This window comes from Rhineura floridana, chromosome 1, assembly GCF_030035675.1.
Source record: "Rhineura floridana isolate rRhiFlo1 chromosome 1, rRhiFlo1.hap2, whole genome shotgun sequence".
Lineage (NCBI taxonomy): Eukaryota > Metazoa > Chordata > Lepidosauria > Squamata > Rhineuridae > Rhineura > Rhineura floridana.
Window position 1 is genome coordinate 204989148 of NC_084480.1, and position 24379 is coordinate 205013526.

Here is a 24379-nt window from a genome sequence, read left to right on the forward strand (position 1 = left end):
TCCTAATTAACACGAGTTCAGGTAAAGTCCATTCTCAGGGTGTGGCATTTGCTGATTCATTCAGCTTGAGATGACTGTTATGGTTACCAACAATACTTCAACCTGACTTACACTGTATCTTCTATACCATGAAAGCAATCCCATATGTCCTTTGAGATGCACGCATTTGCAGATAAATGAGATTTGTGAAGTGCTACAGAAACATTTCGGCAGACTGCTTACCAGGGACAGTCCCTGTTTCTCATACTTAGCACTGGCAAATTGTTCTTACTCTGTTTCGTCTCCTGGAGAAGTTTAGGTGGAGTGACTTTTACTTTAAAATGTGTAAGTAAGTGCACACATACATGAACTGACAATGTCAGTGCATTGCTCTTCCTCTTCTTTCTTCAGAAAGTAAGTGCTGGATGGGTTTTGAGTTGAGGCCATAACTAGAAGACCAACCACAGTCATGGTTTCATAGAACATACTAACTAATCTCTGTCTTAACAGTAGCTTTTATTTTTGTAAGTAACCTGCTGTGATGAGCTCAGGAGTATATCCTTTGGAAGCCAGTGCAGAACAAGCTATTGCTGGTTTAAGTGTGGCGTACATAAGCTGGAAATGAACCTTCACCTGTTTCCTGTATGCAGAGGTAAGGCAGTGCTCTTGGATGGACCCCCCTCCCTCCTTTTTCTTTCTTTGGTAATTTAGCTGTTAGTCTAAATTCATTGCTGTAGTGATGGGGGGCAAATGAGGGTGTTGCCTTTCCAAATTATAATTCTGCCCCTCAAATTTTCCTTCAGTCCCCATATTTCTAGTATTGCAGTAACATAAAACTTCAATTGAGCTTTTAGACACACTGTTCCGGGATCCAAAGGGGCAGGGCAAAGTTACGGAGGGAATGCAAACACAGGAAATACATGAGTTAAAAGTGTGAACGAAGTGAACATAAATCTTGATGGATGGGGAAGGGAGTTTGCAAACCATAAGAGTTTGCAATTGGAGATAGGAAAGGCAGGACAGACAGTATTGTTATGCACTGCAGAGCATCTCCCCCTCCCCTGCAGTGCTCAGCCAGCCTCTACGTGGGTGTTATTAGTGCATCTGGTGGGTGTGCCTAGGCTTTTGGGCCTAGACAATGCAGCAGCCTAGCTTAGTCCAGGGCAGAACCTGAGAAGAAGCAGAGAGGCGAGTGAGCTGGTTCTCCAAGGCCCAGGAAGCCTTGAGACCTTGCTAACTTAGTCCAGGCAATAGGGAGCTGGAATATTGTGTGTGAGTGTGGGGGGCATTTCTTCCCTAGTTTGTTGAAAAATATATCCTCTCAAGCTGGTTCCATTACAAAATAGTTTTGAAAAGTATGTGGCTGCAGCCTTAGTTGCAGCAGTTTTAGACCTCCACCCAACTGTGCAAATGATTATATAAATAAATCACCTTATTAAACTTTTCTCTTGCAAACTTATGTACTACCAAAATATAGTGTGTGGCATTTGCTGGTAGAGCCATCAGAAGCAATGTTGGCTGGCTCAGGGCCTTTCTGTAGAACAGAGGTTATGTTCTTGTACAATTAATTCTAGCACCTGTAGTTTGGAGAGACTTATAGTTCCTATCTGACATGCTGTCAAGCATTTTCTTATGAAAAGTGATGTTTATAGCTATTAATTTAATTTTTAAAGTGAAGCTTCTTTTTAATTACTTTCCTAGCTTGGCAAAGGAGACCAGGATAGTTAGTTCTGGGAAGCAAGTGCCTCGGAAGAACTGAACTCACAGTTCACAAGCTTACTAAAACATTGTACCTGTACAAGTAAGTCTTCCCACACATGTACACCTTGTATGCTGCAGGATGCACCTTGAATACATCTACAGCTGTGTGAAAATTTGTTCTCAACTTTGACAACACAGGCATTCAATGCTTTCATCGGAGAAAAGTGTTAAAGAATCCAGACTGAACCATATACTAGCAAATGAGTATGTAGATTTATTGAATACAACAGCTTGTTGGAGAAACTGCCGTGGCAAATTTCTCCTCTTATCTCCCTGTACTGAGTACCTAAGCGCAACCTTTTTCTTTCTCTTACTACATTTATACCCCGCCTTTCTTTTAATGATAGAAACCCAAGGCGGCCTACATGTTTCCCAGGTGGTCTCCCATCCAGGCACTGACCAGACCTGACCCTGCTCAGCAGGGAGCTGGCTTCATGTGCCTTCAGACCATAGCCTGGGACCTGGGATTTTAGCAATCGGGATTACTTCATGCACCATATTTTCACTGGCAGGCACAAACTTCATTGGTAGGACGTTTCTATGTTGCAGTTACAGCTTAGCTTGGTAACTGGAAATGCTTCCCTCTCTATTTCCCCTTGCAAATGTCTTTGTGACCTGTACATGTCTCTGCGATGGAGAAATTCTTCTGCAAAAGCAAACTTAGTAATCTTGGCTTTTGAATATAAACATATTTGAAGGAATTTCAAATGAACAGTTCCTCCACAGGTTTACAAAGAAATCATGGCGTGTTAAGACTTTAACAGTTCAGATCATTATGGTAGGATGACTTGCACAATATACATTTACTTCCTAGTTAGTTACTTAGTTTCTGCAACTATTTTGCACGTGGAAAATACTGTATTTTAAATTTTTGCTTTTTTGTGAACTTCCCAAGTCATAGTTCCTAATTAAAATTCATAAATTGGTGTTTATTTTTGTCGTTACCTATGAAAACTTTCCCCCCCCAGAAACCTTTTGTATTGTCTGATGCCGCAACACTTCTGCCCCCCCCCAATTTTTGTCTCTGTTCCCCCAATGAAAATTGTCTCGCTACGCTCGTGTCTAAATTGCTCTTTAACTGGAAGCCTTGCTTCTTAGCTAACTGAAGGCCTATTCAGCCTGGTAAAGATTCTGAGCTGCCATGAGTGAAACAGTTCTTCTGAATCTCTGAAGTTCTATGCATCTACTTGCACTCAACAAAAATAAGAGACTAGTGGCATGTGCAGTTCATAACTTCTTTGGACAATGAAAAGTTGGGATTAGTTTGAACTGAAAAGGCCATGGAGTTAGCTTAACTTGGAAGGAACCTTAAGTAAAGAAATGCTGTGTACATGCAATGGAAGTTCAAGAGATTTATGTAGAAACATTAATGCCAGATGACTTGGGGTTTCAGTAAAACAGATTTAACACTATGGCCATCCATATTTTAGGACAACTTTCTCTTTCACCCATGCATTTAAACATACCATGCATGTATCACACCCTTCATAAAGTGGCCATAGCAAGAAATGGAAAACAAGGGTACAGTGAGGCCATTTTTTTTTTTTTGCAAGCAAGGTAGGGGAGGAGAGAGATTTTGCACAAAGAGAAAAAGTTATAAAAGACCAGAATTAGCTCTACTTGTGTTAACTGAAGATGAACGTTTTGTAGAGGTACTTTCTGGTTGGCAGAATGCAGGATACTATGCCTTTTGTACTGGTGAAGTGTTGCCTTGAACTGAACAGAAAAGGTCCAAGACTCAGTTCCATCTGAAGACTGGAAGAATGGCCATCTTTGCTGAAGGTGTCAGGTTAGGCTAAAGTGAACTATTACTGATCTGTAATCATATCCCTTGTTGTGGTTGGGATCTTGTGGGCAAATGTATAGTATTTTATGGGCATTTAGATTCTAATGTAGCCTTGTGGGGCAATGCATCCCACCTGCAATCAATAAAACTTAGTTATACCTTTGCCCTTTTGTTGTATGAATTTCTGGTCCTGAATATGCTGCCTGTATAATCCTCATAACCTTTGCACTGATCTGTGTCTGTGTTTACATAATCATAATGGCTAATAAAAGCAGACCAAAATCAATTCTGAATACCATTGTTATAACTACAGCACCTCTACATTTACCATGTGATCATACAAGTGTAGGCAACAATCTGACTGGAAAGAACACCAGGGATTCTATCACTTAACACCATGGTTGCCATGTAACGAGAGCCAGACAAACATAACACGTAAACAAAAGTGGAAGGAGACAATAATTTGTTTACTTCTTACAAGATATCTTGCTACTTACAACCGTCTGTGATGTTAGAAGAAAAGCTCAGACAATAGAATGTGGAGTTCAGATGAATGTTGAAGATGTCTCATCCCAAGTTTTCTTCCTTTACATGGGAGGCCAAGATCATTGGGTTCAGAAAAGTTGATCTGGAACCTTTGCTAAGTTTCTACCTATCCCATTGTTAGTTCAAATCCGGGAGGTTTCCTGGTTGATGTTAACTTTGTGTGTGTGCCAGGTACAATGAAGCATGCTCGGGACCGGAAGCTGTCAGTTCTTTTGTTATCTACACTGAAATCTATTTCCAGTACTCCTGTAGAACAGGTCTAAGAAGGTGAAGTGTGTGGTGACCCATGACCACGACTGCCTTGGTTGTGGTACCCTGACTCTAGGATGATCTCAACAGGGAGGATAGCCTGATATCTTTTTGGCACCAGGTGAAGAAGACCTTTTTATGTGTCCAAGCAAATTCCTAAGCAATTGTTTCAGTCTGCACACCTGATGAGGCACAGAGGGCCCAAAGTGAGCAAATGTTCCATTCCTGGGCAAGGTCCTGGAACGAGTGGTTGCAGGCTAGCTCCAGACACTCTTGGATGAGACCGATTATCTGGATCAATTTCAGTCGGGTTTCAGGCCTGATTTTGGCACGGAAACAGCCTTGGCCGCCCTGTATGATGTCCTTTGTTGGGAGAGAGACAGGGGGAGTGTGACTCTGTTGATACTCCTTGATCTCTCAGCGGCTTTCGATACCATCGACCATAGTATCCTTCTGAGGAGACTGGCTGAGTTGGGAGTGGGAGGGACTGCATTGCAGTGGTTCCGCTCCTACTTGGCAGGTCGCCTCCAGAAAGTGGTGCTTGGGGAACACTGCACGGCACCCTGGACTCTCCAGTATGGGCTTCCGCAGGGGTCAGTTCTGTCCCCCATGCTGTTCAACATCTACATGAAACCGCTGGGTGCGGTCATCCGGAGCTTTGGAGTGCGTTGCCATCAGTATGCTGATGACACGCAGCTCTATTTCTCCTTTTCATCTTCTTCAGGTGAGGCTGTCAATGTGCTGAACCGGTGCCTGGCTGCGACAATGGACTGGACGAGGGCTAATAAACTGAGGCTCAATCCAGACAAGACTGAGATGCTGCTAGTGGGTGGTTTTCTGACTGGATGGTGGATGACCAACCTGTCCTGGATGGGTTGCACTCCCCCTGAAGGAGCAGGTTTGTAGCTTGGGGGTTCTAGAATCATCTCTGTCACTTGAGGCTCAGGTAGCCTCAGTGGCACGGAGTGCCTTCTACCAACTTTGGTTGGTGGCCCAACTACATCCCTATCTGGACAGGGATAACCTGGCTTCAGTTGTCCATGCTCTGGTAACCTCCAAATTAGATTACTGCAATGCACTCTACGTGGGGCTGCCTTTGAATACAGTTTGGAAACTGTAGCTTGTGCAAAATGCAGCAGCCAGATTGGCAACAGGGACCAGACGGTCCAAAGATATAAAACCGATTCTGGCCCACTTGCATTGGCTGCCTGTATGTTTCCAAGCTCAATTCAAGGTGCTGGTTTTGACCTATAAAGCCTTACACGGCTTGGGACCACAATACCTGATGAAACGCCTCTCCTGATATGAACCCACCCGTACACTACGTTCAAGATCAAAGGCCCTCCTCTGGGTGCCTACTCCAAGGGAAGCTCGGAGTGTGGCAACAAGGGAGAGGGCCTTCTCAGTGGTGGCCTCCAAATTATGGAATGATCTGTTTGACGAGGTGCACCTGGCGCCAACACTGTTATCTTTCGGCACCAGGTCAAGACTTTCCTCTTCTCCCAGGCATTTTAGCATGTGTTTTAGCATGCGTTTTAAATTGTTTTTATATTGTTTTAAATTTTAAAATTGTGTTTTAAATTGTTTTTAAAACATATGTTTTAAATTGTATATTTGTTTTAATGTTTTTGATTGCTGTAAACCGCCCAGAGAGCTTCGGCTATGGGGCGGTAAACAAGTGCAATAAATGAATAAATAAATAAATAAATATTAAGCCTCTAATCCAATTTGCTTTACCAATTTGGAAACAGCAGAGACAAGACACAGGCACCTTGATGCCTCATCCTTTTGTACTGGAAAGCAAAAACTTTTCCTGGTGACTGCTGAAGGAAGACTGGAACAAAGAGTTGTATCTAATGCTAGTTGTACTCATGAGTAGAACCACTGAGATTACTTGGCATTGCTCTCTTAGGTCCATTCATTTGAATAGGCCTACTCTGCATAACACTGATTTGGATACAACTCAACCCAGAATTATGATCAGTCTGGTTCATCTGGTGGTTTTTCTGCTGCTGTTTTATATTGTGACGTTCTGTTCCACGTAATTTAAATGTTTTACCAATGTTAAATATATATCCTGTTCTTCAGAGAAATGTTTCATGAAATTGCAGATACAGCTTTATGAAGATTTGAACTAATTGCACTAGTTTCGGGTAGAGGGAAGAGAAGCAAACCCCTGGCGCTGCAGTCCCTTTTGTCTTAAGGTCTGTAAGAGGTGGCAATAATGTCCCCTACAAAAACAGCGTTTTCAGGTTTTAGCCACCAAGTACAAGCAGTCAAGTGACTACAGACCAGTATTTTATGGGACTATTAGGAGTTTTAATTCTCTTTATAGGGTAACCCTGGGTGCAAGGACCTTTTACATTATAATCCTAAAAGTGAACACATATAGGAAATGCCTTAGGGACTGCAAATATAGAATATTTTTGTCTGGCAAGTGACTGAAATGGGAATTGTCCTGTTTGGGATTCAGACGAACAAACGCATTAAGATAACTGGTCTTGATTTAACTAGTTTAACCCGATCATGCATTCAGTTAGTGGCGACTTACCTGTGTTGTTGTTGTTATGTGCCTTCAAGTCGATTACAACTTATGCCGACCCTACGAATCAGCGACCTCCAAGAGCATCTGTCATGAACCACCCTGTTCAGATCTTGTAAGTTCAGGTCTGTGGCTTCCTTTATGGGATAAATCCATCTCTTGTTTGCCCTTCCTCTTTTTCTACTCCCTGCTGTTTTCCCCAGCATTATTGTCTTTTCTAGTGAATCATGTCTTCTCATGATGTGTCTAAAGTATGATAACCTCAGTTTCATCATTTTAGCTTCTAGTGACAGTTCTGGTTTAATTCGTTCTAACACCCAATTATTTGTCTTTTTCGCAGTCCTGGTATGCACAAAGCTCTCCTCCAGCACCACATTGCAAATGAGTAGATTTTTCTCTTTTCACTGTCCAACTTTCACATCCATACATAGAGATTGGGAATACCATGGCCTGAATGATCCTGACTTTGGTGTTCAGTGATACATCTTGTTGCATTTAGGGTTCTGACAGTGTTTCTATCTTCTTTTCCTTTCCCTTTCCTTCTCTCTTTAACCATTTTAAGAGTTTCTTCAGTCATCCATTGAGATCTTTCTCTCTTTTTAACAAGAGGTATTGTCTTTTTGCATTATTCCCTGATAATGTCCCTGACTTCAGTCCATAGTTCTTCTGGTTCTCTGTCAACTAAGTTTAAAGACTCAAACCTGTTCCTTATTTGATCATTATATTCTTCTGGGATGTTATTTAAATTGTATTTTGGCATTATGAGTGCTTTGTTGTTCTTCTTTAGCTTTACTCTGATTTTCGATACGATCAGTTCATGATCTGTACCGCAGTCTGCTCCTGGTCTTGTTTTTGCAGAAAGTATGGAACTTCTCCATCTTCTGTTTCCAATTATATAATCAATTTGATTCCTATATTGACCATCTGGTGATGTCCACGTGTACAGTCGTCTTCTTGGTTGCTCAAAAGATGTGTTCACAAGAAACAAATCATTGGATTCGCAGAATTCAATAAGTCTTTCTCCTGCTTCATTTCTGTCACCTAAGCCCCATTTCCCCACAATTCCTACTTCTTCTCTGTTCCCTACTTTTGCATTCCAGTCCCCCATGATTATCATCATATCTTGTTTTGGTGTGTGATCAATTTCCTCCTGTACTTCTGCGTAAAATCTCTCCAATTCTTCTTCTTCTGCGTTTGATGTTGGAGCATAGACTTGGATGATGGTTATGTTAATAGGCTTCCCATTTAATCTCATTGATATAACTCGCTCAGACCTTGCGTTGTAGCTCTTAATTGCTTTTGCTACATCACTTCTCACTATTAAAGCAACTCCGTTTCTTCTTGATTTCTCATTTCCTGCATAAAATATTTTGTAGTTGCCCGATTGAAAATGTCCCATTCCAGTCCATTTTAATTCACTCGCACCAAGTATTGTAATGTTGATACGCTCCATTTCTTGCTTGACAATTTCTAACTTTTCCTGGTTCATGCTTCTCACATTCCATGTTCCTATTGTGTGAGTCATACAATTCCGGACTCTCCTTTCACATCTGTGCGCATCAGCCTCTGGGCTTCCATTCGGCTTTGACCCAGCTGCATCATTAGTCACAGCACTACTCGTACTTGTCCTTTGTTCTTCCCCAGTAGCTCGGTAAGTGCCTTCTGACTTGGGGGTCTCATCTTCCAGCACTATCTCATGTTGCATTTTGGATACTCTGTTCATAGGGTTTTCATGGTAAGAGGTATTCAGAGGTGGTTTACCATTGCCTTCCTCTGAGTTTGGATGCATCTTAGTCTTGTGTCTCAGCTTTGACCATTCTGCCTTGGGTGCCCCCGCTAGGAGTCTAGCCTCTTGGTCTCAGCTTCTTCAACACTCTCAACCCCCTCACCACATTAAGGTGTGCATCCTAAAGGGGGACTCACCTGTACGCTGGCCTAATTTTTTTTAAAAAAACTTTATTTCTCACAAGGTGTGTCCACCAATTTCGGAATTCAAGCTAATATATCGGAGCATTCCTCACGCAGGCTTGCGTGGGCCCTCGTGCTCAAAATTCTGATGTAGTCAATAACAAGAAAAACCCCACATAACACCCAGCTTTTAGGAACGGAAGCTTCCGTCCTCACCATTCCTCGATTATCGCGGCATTTCTCCTGTTCCAGGAGTTTTGTCCTATTCCTGCGAGCAATGCAAACCATCACGCCCCTCCCCAGTCGAAGGGCGGCGCCTCGGGTGCTGCTGTGCTCTTGGTCTTCTCCGCAAGGAGCGGCCTTCCCAGCCCCAGGCGAGCATTTGCGCCCACGCCCTGACCGAGAGATTTCGCCAGCACCTGCAGGGCTCCGCTGCCATTGACTGACGCGGGCTGTCACTCCCTGGAAACGTTGCTTCTAGTCCTGTCGCCCGGGAAAGAAGGCACCGTTTTCGAACCCTTCGCTCAATCACTACTGCCGTCGCCGAGAGCAAAAGGGCAAGGGAAGAAAGGCCAGACCCACCGCCCCACGCCTGGAAAGGTACCCCCGCTCGTTCAGGAGGGCTGAGACCACAGCCACGGTGTATATAATGTCAACGCCGCGCCTGGGCTGGCCTCCACGCAGCCCTCCGAGCACTGGGGAAAACGAAAGCAGCAGTTTGGTTGCTCCAGAGCTGTGGCAGGGGCTACTTAGCGGGGTGGGGCGAACGCTTAACATCTGATTCCTGGAGCTGGATTTCTGTAAGGGGCTGGAGGGAGAGGGAGGCAGGTGGCAGGCTAAATCGTGGCTTGCGTTCCTGCTAAAGTTGCCCGCGCCTGTGGGGCAGAGGGACGTTGCTCGTTTTGCAGCACAGGCAGTACTTTGGCAACTGTCGTCTTCTGAATCGGCCCACTGGTTCGTTTAGCTCAGAATTGTCTGCAGTGGCTGGTAGTGGCTCTTCACGGTCGAAACTTTCATATAAGCTTTTCCCAGCCCAACCTGGGGTCTTCTGCAGGCAAAGTATGTGCTCCAACACTTAATTGTTTGTCCCTGAATCACACAGAAATGGGGATTCCAACTGGGAGGCTTTGTAGAGGAGAGCTTCCGGTTTTAGGGGGGCATCGTACAGCTGTTAAACGAACAGAAGCTTCTATCAGAAAATGGCAACCTTGGGTTTCTGTGACGGACAAAGGGCTTAACTTGCAGTTTTTTATGCTTTTAGCGGTTGTATGAATAGGACAAACTTAACTTCTTGTTTTTCTGCCTGCCAAGAAATTGATAATAGAAGCAACCTAACCCCTGAGCAGCATCCTCATCTAAGGTGACGGTTAGCTGTGAAGTCTGTATGGCTGGAGCAAGCTTTTGGAGCTGATGCAGGAAAGTTCAGTTGTGTGAATCTAGCACCGATCCTCAGTGGTTGCAAGGGGATTTTAGGGAGTTGGTTAACTTGAAAAGAATTTTGAATGCATCCCCCTTTATGTTCACACCAGTCTGCTTCCCCTTGATGCTATCCCCCACAGCAACATACGTGTGGTATTTTTCATCATATGCGCCTTTTCCATCAAGATGGTACCCTCCCTCATAGCCAGGTTTGTGAGGGGAAACACCCATATGATCTACTCATATGATCGTGACATTCAGATGGGTTAATTGCAACCAAGTAGAATTGCCTCATAGCTATGCCACTCCCACAGCCCAAGTAAGAGAAACTCTGCCTATACCTATATTATTTTGGGACACTCGGATTCCTGGCTTCCAGACTGCACAGATGATACTTCTGTTGTTGTTGTTTTCATCAACAGTCATATGTGTAACAACGTAACATCATTTTTCATATGTTTTCAAGTTTCAGATTTTCACCATGGATAAGCTGGCTAATGCAAACACACATTTTGCCCTTGATCTCTTCCAAAAGTTCAGTGAGTCCAACCCAACAGGCAACATCTTCTTTTCGCCACTTAGTGTATCTGCTGCGCTTGCCATGGTGGTCTTAGGGGCCAGGGGAAACACAGCAGCACAACTCTCAAAGGTCAGCAAATTTGTGGTTTTGTCTATGTGTGAGACAGCTTTTATGATGATTTCTGGTTAAGGTGCTTCAACTTTTTGTCATTTTCAACAGTTTACATTTAAAATATCCCTCAAAATAGGAGAAGCTCTTGCTGAGATTTAATAGTGTATCAGAAGATATTCAAAATGTAGCTGTCCATAATCCTGCCTTTCATTCCAGTAGCATGTCTTTGTATTAAAATACCATGATAGTGACACGCTTGGACTATAAGGCCAATTGCCCTTTATTCCATGGCTTAGGCTTTGTGCAGTACCTTACCAGATACACATGCCATCTCATTAAGTCAGCTGCCCATCCCATGGGGGCCTGCTGAAAGTAGATATAGGAAGAACTCATTCAAATGGTTATGCTGTGCTAAAAATGCTGTAGCACAAGTAGTAGAAACTTATAAAATGGAAGGTAACCGCTCAAAGAATGCGCAGTGGGTGCCTTAGTATGGAAAGACAAGATAGAAATTGAAACAATAAATAAATGCAACTATCCTTCCCTAGCTATGGCCCTGCCAGACTGTGACCATTCTCTGTTTCCTATATATGCATGTGTTTACTATTAGGAGACTAGAAATTCTCTGAAGAGTCAGTGTTGTGCAGCTCCTGAAGGGTCAAGGTTGTGCAGTGTTGTACTGCCAATTACGAAACATATTTATATGGTTGACCGTAGTGATGATGGGTTAGGACTTCTTTTTTCTATGCAGACATTTCACTTTGATGTTGTCGAAGACCTTCATTCAAGATTTCAGGCACTGAATGCTGACATTAACAAGAGCGGTGCACCCTATATACTGAAGCTTGCTAATAGGTTGTATGGAGAAAAGACCTATACCTTTTTGCAAGTAAGTTAATTGCTAGGATATTTTTTAAAATATGAAAAATTAGCTGGACATGAGACTTGCTTTCTATTTCCCTTGATTTGGAACCGGGCATGGGGGGGGCTGGTGTAATACAGGCATACCCCGCTTAAAGTCGCTTCACTTAAAGTCTCCTCGCTATAAAGTACATGCTCCATACTCCACCATATCCCACTTTAATGTACGTGCTTCATAATAGACACTTAATGGCATGATGCCGCTGCCATCTAGTGGTGTTTGCTGTGCAGTACATGCATAGATAATTGCTTCACTTAAAGCGGGGTATTCCTGTATTGTAGTTTTGGCTGATTGGTCTGTTTGAGCAACAGAAGATATACATAAAGCCAAATACATCAAGCTCGCATACCAAGTGCTGCCTCGTGTAGGCTGTGGGATGACAATAAAGTTCTAAATTAGTGGGTCTAATCAAGGCCCATGCATACATTGCCAAACTCTGGCCTATGCATCAGTCTTCACTGGACGGTCATCACCCTGGTTCTGTTTGCTCAGCAGCAACCCGGTGGAACAGGGATAAAACACAATCTATTACTAAAACCCACCAGCTCCAAACTGTAACTGAATAAATACACCGGTTTATTAAAGGTGTGAAGCTTATAAGAATTAGATTTTTTAATGAAAAACCATGATACATTCATTAATGATGTGACAAATTTATTATTATTATTTGATTTATATCCCGCCCTTCCTCCCAGCAGGAGCCCAGAGTGGCAAACAAAAGCACTAAAAACATTAAAACATCATAAAAACAAACTTTAAAACACATTAAGACAAAACATCTTCAAAAACGTTACTTAAAAAAGCTATCAAAACATCTTCTAAGATTAAAACCATTTTAATAAGGAAAGTTTAAGAACATATTAAAAAGCAATTCCAACACGGATGTAGACTGGGATAGGTCTCAACTTAAAAGGCTAGGTGAAAGAGGAAAGTCTTCAATAGGCGCCAAAAAGATAACAGAGATGGCGCCTGTCTAATACTCAAGGGGAGGGAATTACACAGGATAGGTGCCGCCACACTAAAGGTCTGTTTCCTATGTTGTGATAAGATGGTATGTGGTGGAGGCCCTCACCTGCAGAGCGCAGTGATCGACTGGATATATAAGGGATAAGACGGTCTTTCAGGTATCTTCATCCCAAGCCGTATAGGGCTTTGTACACCAAAACTAGAACCTTGAACTTGGCCCAGTAGCAAACAGGCAGCCAGTGCAATTCTTTCAGCAGTGGGGTGACATGTTGGCAATACCCTGCCCCAGTGAGCAGTCTCGCCACCACATTTTGCACCAGCTCCAACTTCTGGACCAACCTCAAGGGCAGCCCCACATAGAGCACGTTGCAGTAATCCAACCTGGAGGTTACCAGTATGTGGACAACAGTGGTCAGGCTATTCCGGTCCAGAAACGGCCACAGCTGTCTTACCAGCCAAAGCTGGTAAAAGGCACTCCTAGCCACTGAGGTCACCTGGGCCTCTTGCAACAAAGATGGATCCAGGAGCACCCCCAGGCTATGGACCTGCTCTTTCAGAGGGAGTATGACCCCATCCAAACCAGGAAACTGACCAATTATCCGAACTCGGGAACCACCAAACCACAGCTAGGATTCAGACTCAGTTTATTGGCCTTATCAAGCCCACCACTGAGTCCAGGCAGCAGTCAAGGGCTTGCAGGGCCTCTCCCGATTCAGATGTTACAGAGAAATAGAGCTGGGTATTGTCACCATACTGCTGACACCTTGCCCGAAATCTCCTGATGACCGCTCCCAAGGGCTTCATATAGATGTTAAACAGCATGGGGGACAAGATGGTACCCTGCGGCACCCCATAGCACAACTGGCAGGGGGCCGAAAGACAGTCACCCAATGCTATTCTCTGAGAACGACCTTGGAGATAGGATTGGAACCACTGTAAAACAGTGCCTCCAACACCCATCTCACCAAGTCGGCCCAGAATGATACCATGGTCATGTTGCGAGTGTGTGTGCGTGTGCGTGGTTCAAATGAAAATTCTGATACAGGTTCAACCGCAAATGAGCCAGACCAGGCAACGCATTCTTTCAGAGTCTTTACTGACATTAAGATATTCTTACACAAGTCTTTCACCATGCTAAACCCCCCACACCCACTGACTGAGTGCTCTGCTTTTTATCTAGATGGTTGCCCTTGTCCACCAGCTGTCGACCTTGGTAAACCTGGCAACCGCTCCAGTAGTTTTTAACCCCTTTACTGCAGGTCTTTCTTTTTCTCTTCTGTCTCTCTTTCTGTGAGGAACACAGAAGATAGAGTGGTTCAACAGGTCAAAGGTATCAAAAGCCACTGAGAGATCAAGTAAGAATAACAGGGTCGCTCTCCCCCTGTCCTCCCAATAAAGATCATCTGTCAGGATGACCAAGGCCGATTCAGTCCCATAACCAGGCCTGAACCCAGACTGGGATAGGTCAAGATAATTGTTTCATCCAAGAGTACTTGCAATTGCTGCGCCACAACCCTCTCAATCACCTTCCCTAAAAAGGGGGTATTTGCAACCGGTTGGTAGTTGTCACAAACCAATGGGTCCAGGGTGGGCTTTTTCAGGAGTGGTCTGATCACCGCCTCTTTCAAGGCGGCTGGAACCACTCCCTCCTGCAATGATGCATTGACCACACCCTGGATCCACTCAGTCAGACCCCCTCGGCAAGCTTTAATAAGCCAAGAATGGCAAGGGTCGAGAGGACGTGTTGCTGGCCGCATCAGCGCACGCATTTTTTCTACGTCATCAGGCTGCATCAGCTGAAACTGTTCCCAAGAAATTGCAGCAGGAGTTGCACTGGACACCTCATGGGGACTACAGTAGATGTGGATGGAGCATCAAGACAGCTATGGAGGCGAGCAATTTTACACTCAGAATTCCTTGCTCACATTTCACAGTGGGCCTCCTACCATCTAAGTGCCTTGCTAACATTTCACAGTGGGCCTCCAAAGGGTCTAAAACTCCATTTCCTGGAGTTGATGTCAACAGACCTCTTACAATACGGAAAAGCTCCACTGGATGGCTACTTGAGGATGCGATGGAGGCTGAGAAGTGGGCCTTCTTCGCCGCCCTCACCACCACATAGTAGGCACAGTTAAGTTTTACTCATGCCTGATGAGCCTCACAGCACGTCTTTCCCCACTTGGGCTTTAGACATCGTCCAGCCTGTTTCATTGCCCTTAACTCACTGGTGTGCCAAGGTACAAACCGGGCTCCACAATGCTGGAGTTGCGCTAGGGGGCAACTGTGTCAAGAGCCCGATGCGCCTTGCTGTTCCACAGTGTGACAAGGGCTTCATCAGGGTCACCTGCTCTATCTACTGGGAACTCCTCCAGGGCATTCAGGAATCCTAACAACTGAAAGTTACATTGACAGTGTTTGTATAAACTTAATGGGGTTATGGGATTGAAAGGAAACAAAACAAATATAATACTTTGACATTACAGCAGCTCAAAGTAACTTGGAAAATATCTTAAAGTGATGTGATATATACACACAACCTAATTAATTAAAACAATAAAAATATTGACGAACATAATAAATCATATATTTTCCTCCTAAACTCCCTCCAGCCCGCCACTTGTGTATTTTAGCCCTAAGTTCCTTGACTATTTGATTAAAGAAAGACCTAGGTACCTACGAGTGGCCTGGAGCCTTCAAGCAGGGCAGAGCAGACAGTAGCAAGAAAAGAAGAAAAAAATCCAAAGGCATTTCCCCCAACCCAAGAAGAACCTTTTTTCCAAAATGTAAATACATCCATTTATATCCCTGAGCAAACTTGGATCAGGAGTCTGGAATTATCCAATAATTGAACATGAATTTCAGTAATTGTGGTACCCCAAAATACACAGATAATCTGTGTGGAAGGGGGATAATTTGAGTACCTGAGAGCGAGCCTTGCATCAGTGATTTTCCACTGGCACTCTTTGATAGAGATTCAAAAACACATTTGTACTATTCTTTCACTTTGACGTTGTTTTGGCTGTCCAGCAGCTTTGTACCAACCTCTTATCAGAAGCTCTTTTCTGGCAGCAGAAAGTGCAATGCTCACAAAACTGGAGGCAGCCTTCAACCAGAATGACATAAACAGCATTGCCCTCTATCTTAATTCATTATGGCTTCACTCTGGCTGCTCTATTCTGTGCATCCGCTTCTAACCTGACTGCCAGATGTATAGGGTCCAGCAGGTCATTTTCCCTCCCAGTCTTACTGTGTCTGATATTCCTGCATAAAGCTAAACATTCAAATTAAGTTACAAGATCCGATTCATTTGTACTGAAATGGCTTTTATAGAGAGCTTAAGGACTGACTTCTGTGTTGAAAAGACAGGTAGGTAGAAGTGTTCTAAAGTAGTGCATTTTCACAGAACAAAGGAAACACAAAATTATTGGTGATTTTTCAGTACTTACTACCTGTTTCATGCATTGGGAGAGAACTGGCTTCCTTTAAATAGACTGATGAATGATGTTGACAAAAGTAATTGTTGCCCCCAGCCAGGAATGGGAAGACTAATTGCATTTATAGTTCATAGGCGGGTGGTGACTGAATGTTTTATTGTAAATTGATATCTATCCTCTATGATTTTTCCAGGAGTTTTTGGCTAGCACTCAGAAGCTGTATGGAGCGGAGTTAAGCACTGTGGATTTTCAAAATGCTTCAGACAATGCACGAAACCAAATTAACCAGTGGGTTGAGAATCAGACTGAAGGTGAATGCATCTCGCCTTAATTCCCAACGCTTTTACTAAGAACTAGCAGTGCCATTTTTTCCACTTGGGACCTACATTGTACACATGCAGACAATAAAATCGTGACGTAATAAGCCAGGATATGCACAAGCTACAGGCACCTCCACAGAGCCACTTCATTCAATCCTTCGTGCAAGCAGCAAAACAAGCCAGAAAGCCGCAGTTAAACATTGCTTCCTGTTATGTCCAAAGGGGAATTGTGGTTAACGGCTTCCAGACAAGCCAGGATATGTAACTACTTTAAACCATAGCTTCATATCTGCCTTGGTGAGGGCCATTAAGCATAGTTTCCTGGTTTAGATCTTATGGGTGGATATGGTTAGTTGTGGCTTAATGGCTTGTTCACTCATGCGGATAAAGGAGTAATGCAGGTGCCTGAAGCTTACTCATATTTGAGCTTATTAAGCCAATATATGATGAAACATGGCCACTTCCTTATATCATGAAAATATAGCTAACTTCAGTGGATTTTATTTATTGAATTTATATCCTGCTCTTCCTTCCAGAAAGAGCCAAGGGCAGCAAACAAAAATGCCAAAATCACTTTAAAACATCCTAAAAACAAAAGACTTTAAAACATATTAAAACAAAACATCTTTCAAAAAATATAAAACGTAACATCTTTCCAAAAACTACTTTAAAAACATCTTAAAAAGCAATTACAGCACAGATGCAGACTGGGATAAGGCCTGTACTTAGGCTTGTTGAAAGAGGAAGGTCTTGAGGAGGCACCAAAAAGTTAAACAGGGATGGCGCCTGTCTAATATTTAAGGAGAGAGAATTCCAAAGTGTCAGTGCCACAACACTAAAGGTCCACGTCCTGTGTTAGGGGTAAGATTGTCTTGGGTATCCTAGTCCCAAGGTGCATAGGGCTATGTACACCAAAACCAGAACCTTGAACTTAGTCTGGTAGCTAATGGGCAGCCAGTGCAATTTTTTCAGCAGCAGGGTAACATGTTGGTGATACCCTGCCCCAGTGAACAGTCACGCCACCACATTTTGCACCAGCTGCAGGTTGTGGCCCAACCTCAAGGGCAGCCCAAAGAGAGTGCATTACAGTAATCCAGCCTGGGGCTCACCAGTGCATGGACAACAATGGTCAGGCTATCCCAGTCCAAAAACGGCCCCAGCTCTCTTATCAGCTGAAGCTGGTAAAAGACACTCCAACCACTGAGGTGACCCAGGCCTCTAGTGACAAAGATGGATCCAGGAGCACCCTCAAACTACGGACCTGCTCTTTCAGAGGGAGTACAACCCCATCCAAAGCAGGAAATTGACCAGTTACCCAAACTTGCCAACCACAACCAACAGCACATCTGTCTTGCTAGGATTCAGATTTAGTTTAATGGCCCTCATCTAGTCCACCACCGAGTCCAGGCACTAGTCCAAGGCTTGCACAGACTCTTCCGATGTAGATGTTATAGAACAATAGAGCAGGGTGTCATCAGCATACTGCTGACACGTCGCCCCAGATCTCCTGATGACTGCTCCCAAGGGCTTCATATAGATGTTAACCTGCGTTGGGGACAAGGTGGTGCCCTACAGGACCCCACAGCACAACTACCAGGGGGCCGAAGGACAATGGCCCAATGCTATTCTCTGAAAACGACCCTGGAGACAGGATCAGAACCAGTGTCAAAGAGTGCCTCCAATACCCATCTCACCAAGTCAGCTCAGAAGTATACCATGGTGAACGGTATCAAAAGCCACTGATAGATCAAGTAAGGATAACAGGGTCACACTCCCCCTGTCCTCCCAATAAAGGTCATCTGCCAGGGCCACCAAGGCCAATTCAGTCCCATAACCAGGCCTGAACCCAGAAAGGTATGATCAAAATAATCCGCTTCATCCAAGACTACTTGCAATTGCTGTGCCACTGTGAATAATGTCAATGGGGCAGCAGCTTGGCAAATATAACTAAGGTTGCAATCCTATGTAGCTTTACCTGTGAGTAAGCTCTAGTGAACAGAGCAAGACAATTTTGAGTAAAGGTGGATGGTATTGCTCTGTAAATATTAAAAGACCTCAAAAATAGCAGGCTGACTGCTCTTGGAAAACAAATTTTGAACAAAATTTCATGCGGTAATATAATTTTATCACAACATTTATTTAACCCTATCCAAAATCCCAGCAAAATAGAAATCTCTGAAGACTGCATTGTAGTGGGATTAAGATGAAACGGAATTTAAACTCTGTAATCCCAACCCGGATAGACATGCATGTTTACGGAGCCCAAGACAGAGGTTGAGTTTGCACATTTCCCCCTGGCATGGCAATGTGGATAGAAGTATGACTCCCTAAACATACTTTACAATGTGAATGGGGACTCTGGTGATAACTTGACTTTAAACTGTGCGTCCGGGTATGCATCTGTATCTAGTGTGAAATCCATGTTCCTGTTCCAACAAGTGAGGGCATGTACAGCACCTCCTTCCAGCCAAGTTAAGCATATGTGTTAATGGATTAGGGCCTGTGATGGAAAAAGCAATTGGCTTTATTTCTACGAATGCCAACACAAGTGTCTTTTCCCCACCAGAGCTGAAGTTAAATTCAGAGTTAAATGTAAAAAGCCATTAGATACAGAAGGTTCAGTCTTCGTTAACAAACTCACTTTCTGCTGTATTCATATCGGAAAAATAAAAGTATAAAAATAGGGTGACCATAAGCTATATTATAAAAAAAGAAAAAGAAACAAAAGCTGACAGCATATTCCTCAGATGCTGAGTAAGCACATACCAAACGGAAAGGTGGTGCAGCTGCTAGCCTTGGTTGCTCTCTGTGCTTCAAGAAAGCCGTTTGACTTTTTCATATATTAAAGGCATTGCATGAATGTCAACCCATTGATTTGTTGCCATATTATTCAAGGTGAAGATTTATTTTGAAGTTCAAAACTGCTTTGGGGGTGAGGGGAGGTTTCATGATGACATCACAGGGGGTAGCCAATCGGTGTCACGCCCAGGAAGATTTTCCTTCAAACTTGATGAACCATGACGAGGAAAGGTAGACTTGGGCTGAACACAGTGAGGATCTTTCCAGTGCAGCCCCACTCCTCTAATAATGTTGCATAGGTCTTGATTCTTGTATAGATCATTTGTTCTGTAACTTCAATTTCAAGGTAAAATCCGTGACTTGTTATCTAAAGGCTCACTTAATGAACTGACCAAACTTGTGCTGGTGAATGCCATCTACTTTAAAGGCAGCTGGGCAGAGAAATTTCAAGAGGAGGACACTGAAGAGCTGCCTTTTAGACTCAATAAGGTAACTGACGGCTTATTCCATGCCGTCCTCTTTCCTGTATTAGTGTAACCCTTGGGTCAGCACCCAGGGCCAGGTTCAGTGTTTAAGTTCTGACTTAAGCCCCCTTCCAGGAAACCTGGGACTCCAATTTAGATGTCTAAGTAGCAGTCTTCTCTCAACACATATGCTTCTGATTCAGCTAACAAACAACAAGGGATTAACAACATAGGGAATGTTTCAAAAATATATTGCAGTCTAACCTGTCCCATCTTTCCCCAAGGTCCAGCTACGCCAGAGGAAGTCTGTTCCCTTAGGCCTTACTCACAGTCAGTTTGGTGATATACGCAAGGAGTAGGGTTCTTTTGAAGCAGAAACGGAGAGTGTTGCAATATTTTGTTCCAGCATAAATTGGGGTGTATTGCATAAGGAACTCAACCAGCAGGTAGCAACAGGGAAGCTTCTATGCCTCTGTAGGTGCAAGGCAGTAGGAATTGCTAAGCCAGGTCCCAGACACTAGGATAGCTCTAAGCTTCCCTCCTAGGTGGGATTTCAGCAAGTAGTGATTCAGCCAGTGAAACTTAGCAATTCTTTATTGCAAGCATTCTGCAGAGGAACAGTTCATCTTTTCCATCTTCTCTCTGCTTCACAAAGGGAAAAAGAGTCCCCGCATTTTCCTCACCAGATCTGCGACCCCTGCTCTCCAGTGGTTACTTTGGTTGGGGCGAACCGGCATCCAGCAGCACCCATACAGAGGGTAACTAGGCAACAAGGAGGCACCGGTGGCCCACGCACCCTTCTGTTTTTAAACTTATTTCAACAGTCGCAGTAAAACATAAAAGTGCAGCTCTATCCCATAGTCAAGGGAGTGTGGCATGTTGGGTTCGACCGCTAAATTTCTCTACACTTTCTGCTTCCACCACTTGGTGGAGCATGTTCTCTACGCCTTTACGTTAGCATCTCGTAAAAGGTAGATTTCAGAGTCATAATGGGTTTAAAGTCAAATTGCCAGTATTTATTTTAGTACCACTAAAACACTTGACGGTTATTTGTGCATTATTAAATATGTGAAAATGTGGGTGGTGCATCTGTGGATCCAACCCAGTGTGTTTAGGTGAATGTAAACGTTTTAAAAATTACATTTAAACCTATATTTCCATTTTGAAATATTTTATTGAACTTACTGGACTAGTTTTCTATTTCAACTCCAGTGCTCGAACGAGAACGGAAACGAATAAACAAAGTTTGTTTTTGTAGTTAGTTTGCATGATTTTACTTGTGTATAGATAACAATATAGGGCAATATCAAGTATGCTGCTGGCTGTACTGTGAATGGCAGCAATCCTTTGCACACTTACTTGGGAGCAAGTCGGAATAAACTCAGTCTGACTTTCATCTGATTAGGATTGTTCTGTAATGCTTCAAAGCACAACTTAAGTGTTAGCATAATTTGTAAAGATCTTCTTGAATTTAAATGTATATAAACATGCGCTTTTACTTGCATTCTGCTTTTACATGCTCCTTACTGGGTATTATTTAAAAACTACCCAGAAGGAAAAGAAGACTGTGAAGATGATGTTCCTGAAAAAGAAACTTCCTCTCGGTTATATCCCTGAGTGCAAGTGCCATGTGCTGGAACTTCCTTACAAGGGAAAAGAACTTAGCATGCTAATCCTGCTGCCTGATGACATTGAGGATAACTCTACAGGTCTCGAACAGGTGATCCTGGTTTCTCCCCCATCTTTCTATAAAAGAAGTTTCCTAAATAGCAGGTCACAGATACAAGAAACCAGAAGCGGAGTGCAGCAGCTCGTAGTATATGCATGTAACAAGGACATCCATTTACATCCCACCTTTCCTCCAAGGAGTTCAAGGTAGTGTACACAGGTCTCCTCCTCTTACCACAAAACCCACATGAGGTATGTAAGGCTAAAAAACAGTGTCTAGCCCAAGGACGCCCAGTGAATTTCATGGTTGAGTGGGGACTTGCGCCCTGGTCTCCCATGCCCTTGTCCAACACTCTAGCCACTACACCACACTGGCTTGTACTTGTATTTGCATAATTTAATGCTGACTTGTCTGGCACCCTTTGTCTTGTGCCATCTCCCTCAAAGCACAACCACCCACCAGCTGATGCCACTAGTGGCATCAGCTGATGTGCGGGAGGACAGGGTTTAATTCTCCCTTGGTTGCGCTATCCTGTTCCCAGCAGGCAACAAGATTGTGCATCCAAGGCTGCTGTTCCAAAGCAGCTTTTGCAAATGCTTTCAAACAGCTCCTTCATGCCCATTTTCTCAAACAGGAGCTTGCAGGCTGTCTTACAGGCTTTCCAAGTTTCCCCATGCTTCCCTTAACTCTCCATGATCGGGGAGTTAAAGGGGAAGGGGGAAGACTTGCAAAAGCATTTTCCAAGTCTCCCCTCATTTTCCTTTTAATTTTCTGTGATAGTTGAGTTAAAGGGGGAGAGGAGAGGCTTTCCAAGTCTCCCCCTCCCTTTAACTCCCAGATCACAAGAGACCTTAGGGAAGTGCAAGGCATTTTGACAGGTGGGTGCCCCTACCTGCCAATCATGTGACATCCCAGTGATGCCATGTGATTGACAGGTGGGTGGTCTGCTAAAAAGATCTGTCCCATAGATCCAGAGTTTTAAACTTACAAACTTACATTTTTCATACATGAGTCTACATTGTAGAGCTAGAAGCCATTGCAAAGAGAAACAAGTGTTCCTTATATTGGACCATTGTTCCTTTGGGTGTCATATTTCATACTGCACTAGACAGCGACTCTCCAAGTTCTTGGGCACCAAAATGTCTTTTTCCATTGCTACCCAAGAACCTTTTGAGCTGGAGATACAGGAGGTTGAAGCTGAAACCCCGTTTGAACATTTAAATTACTATTATTTATTGTTAATTTCTGTGTCACCCTTCCAGAAGGAGCCCAGGGCAGCAAACAAGGGACAGAACATTTTAACGTCTGCAAAACATGCTGTGTTCTCTACAGCACAATCAAAGCAGGATGCCTCCGCAGCTTTCAATTCTGGGATCCTATAGGGAGGAGGGGCGGGATATAAATCAAATAAATAAAATTCTGGTTTTCCCACCAAGTATTATATGAAATATTTGTGCCACAATAACACATTAATTCATTCTCTCCTTTTACAAAATCTAGCTGGAGAAGCAACTCACTTTAGAAAAGCTCCAAGAGTGGACACAGCCAGGAAAGATGTATTCCAACTCTGAAATTTATGTGCATCTCCCTAAATTTAAGCTGGAAGAGAGCTATGATCTTAAATCTGATCTAGCAGCACTGGGATTGCTGGATGTCTTCGACAGTGGCAAGGCCGATTTGTCTGGAATGTCAGGAACCCAGGACCTCCATGTTTCCAAAATTGTTCACAAGTCATTTATAGAAGTGAATGAAGAGGGAACAGAAGCAGCAGCAGCGACTGCTGCTATGGTAATGCTGTGTAGTATGTCTATGGGAGAGGATTTCAATGCTGACCACCCCTTCCTATTTTTTATCCGTCATAACCCAACAAAAAGTATACTTTTCCTTGGCAGATTTGCTTCTCCATGAAAAGTAAAATACATTTATGAACCAGATCCCGTTAGAGCTGCTCCTGTCATGCTCGTTGTTGTGTCTTTGCTAGTTTGAGAGGGAAAAAAGCAAGACTGGTTCCTGGGACAGCAAGTTTTTCATATGTTTATCACTGAAACCCTGATTTAATTCCAATGTGGATTGTCTTGTGTTCCTTTGCTGACTCTTGTTAGCTAGTTCTTGTTACACTCTGGCATTCACAGTAGTGAAAACAGCTTTTCTTGTAGAACTGCTCAGTTTATATCTGATTTAATAAAGGTTGGACATTTTCAAGGGATGTTACTCCAAAGTGTGATTGAGAATAATTTAAGGCAACAGTTCAATCTTTGTCATGGAGTGCTGTCATGACTAATAGTCACCGGTACATCCTCCAAGAAGTTGTCTTATCCCCCTTGAAAGACATATAAGCTGGTGGCCATCTCCACGTCTTCCATCTGAAAATGCTGTAACTATATGCTGTACGAAAAAGTACTTCCTTAGGTCTGTTCCAACTCATCATTCATTTCCATTGGATTATCCCAGGTTCAAGTATCATGAGAGAGAGAGAGAGGCTTTCTTAATCCACATGCTGCATAAAGTGCATAATTTAGGTCTCTTCCCTCCCTTTCCTTTTTTTCAAAAATGAAAAGCCCCAGAGGTTGTAACTTTCCTTATAGGGGAGTTACTTCAGCCCCAATCATTGTGATTGCCCATTTCCGCACCTGTTCCAGCTCTACAATATCCTTTTACGAGATGCAGGAACCAGAACTGCGCACAGTATTCAAAGTGTGATCACACGATGGATTCCTCCACAGGCATTATACTAGTAGTTTTATTTCTAATCTCTTTCCTAATGATCCCTAGTGTGGAATTCCCCATTTTTACGCAGGGGCATGCTGGGTCAATCTTTTCATTGAGCTATCCACTAAGACCCCAAGATCTGCCTGCTGATCAATTATCATATGGTGAGACCCTGTCAGTGTATATATATGTTAATTTAGGATTTTTTGGCCCATTGTGCATTACTTTACACTTTGAGCTGCATTTGCCATTTTAATGCCCATTACTAGGGATGT

General features: G+C 43.4%; 1 protein-coding gene across 4 annotated transcripts; it reads left to right on the top strand.

Annotated features, from left to right (window-relative positions):
• Positions 1-9185: 9185 nt before the first annotated feature.
• LOC133366994 (leukocyte elastase inhibitor-like) lies at positions 9186-23606 on the top strand. 4 transcript variants are annotated; one of them, XM_061590583.1, is made up of 8 exons: positions 9283-9371; positions 10083-10131; positions 10663-10839; positions 11573-11710; positions 16337-16454; positions 19609-19751; positions 21279-21446; positions 22896-23606. In XM_061590583.1, exons 3-8 carry the CDS (start codon positions 10672-10674, stop codon positions 23301-23303), a joined length of 1143 nt encoding a protein of 380 aa, XP_061446567.1. In that variant the 5' UTR covers positions 9283-9371; positions 10083-10131; positions 10663-10671; the 3' UTR covers positions 23304-23606. The 4 variants fall into 4 exon arrangements, with proteins under 4 accessions (XP_061446577.1, XP_061446567.1, XP_061446558.1 ...); XM_061590593.1 differs by lacking the exon at positions 10083-10131 and having other exon boundaries at positions 9186-9371; positions 10657-10839; XM_061590574.1 differs by lacking the exon at positions 10083-10131 and having other exon boundaries at positions 9288-9371.
• The last annotated feature ends 773 nt before the right edge of the window (positions 23607-24379 follow it).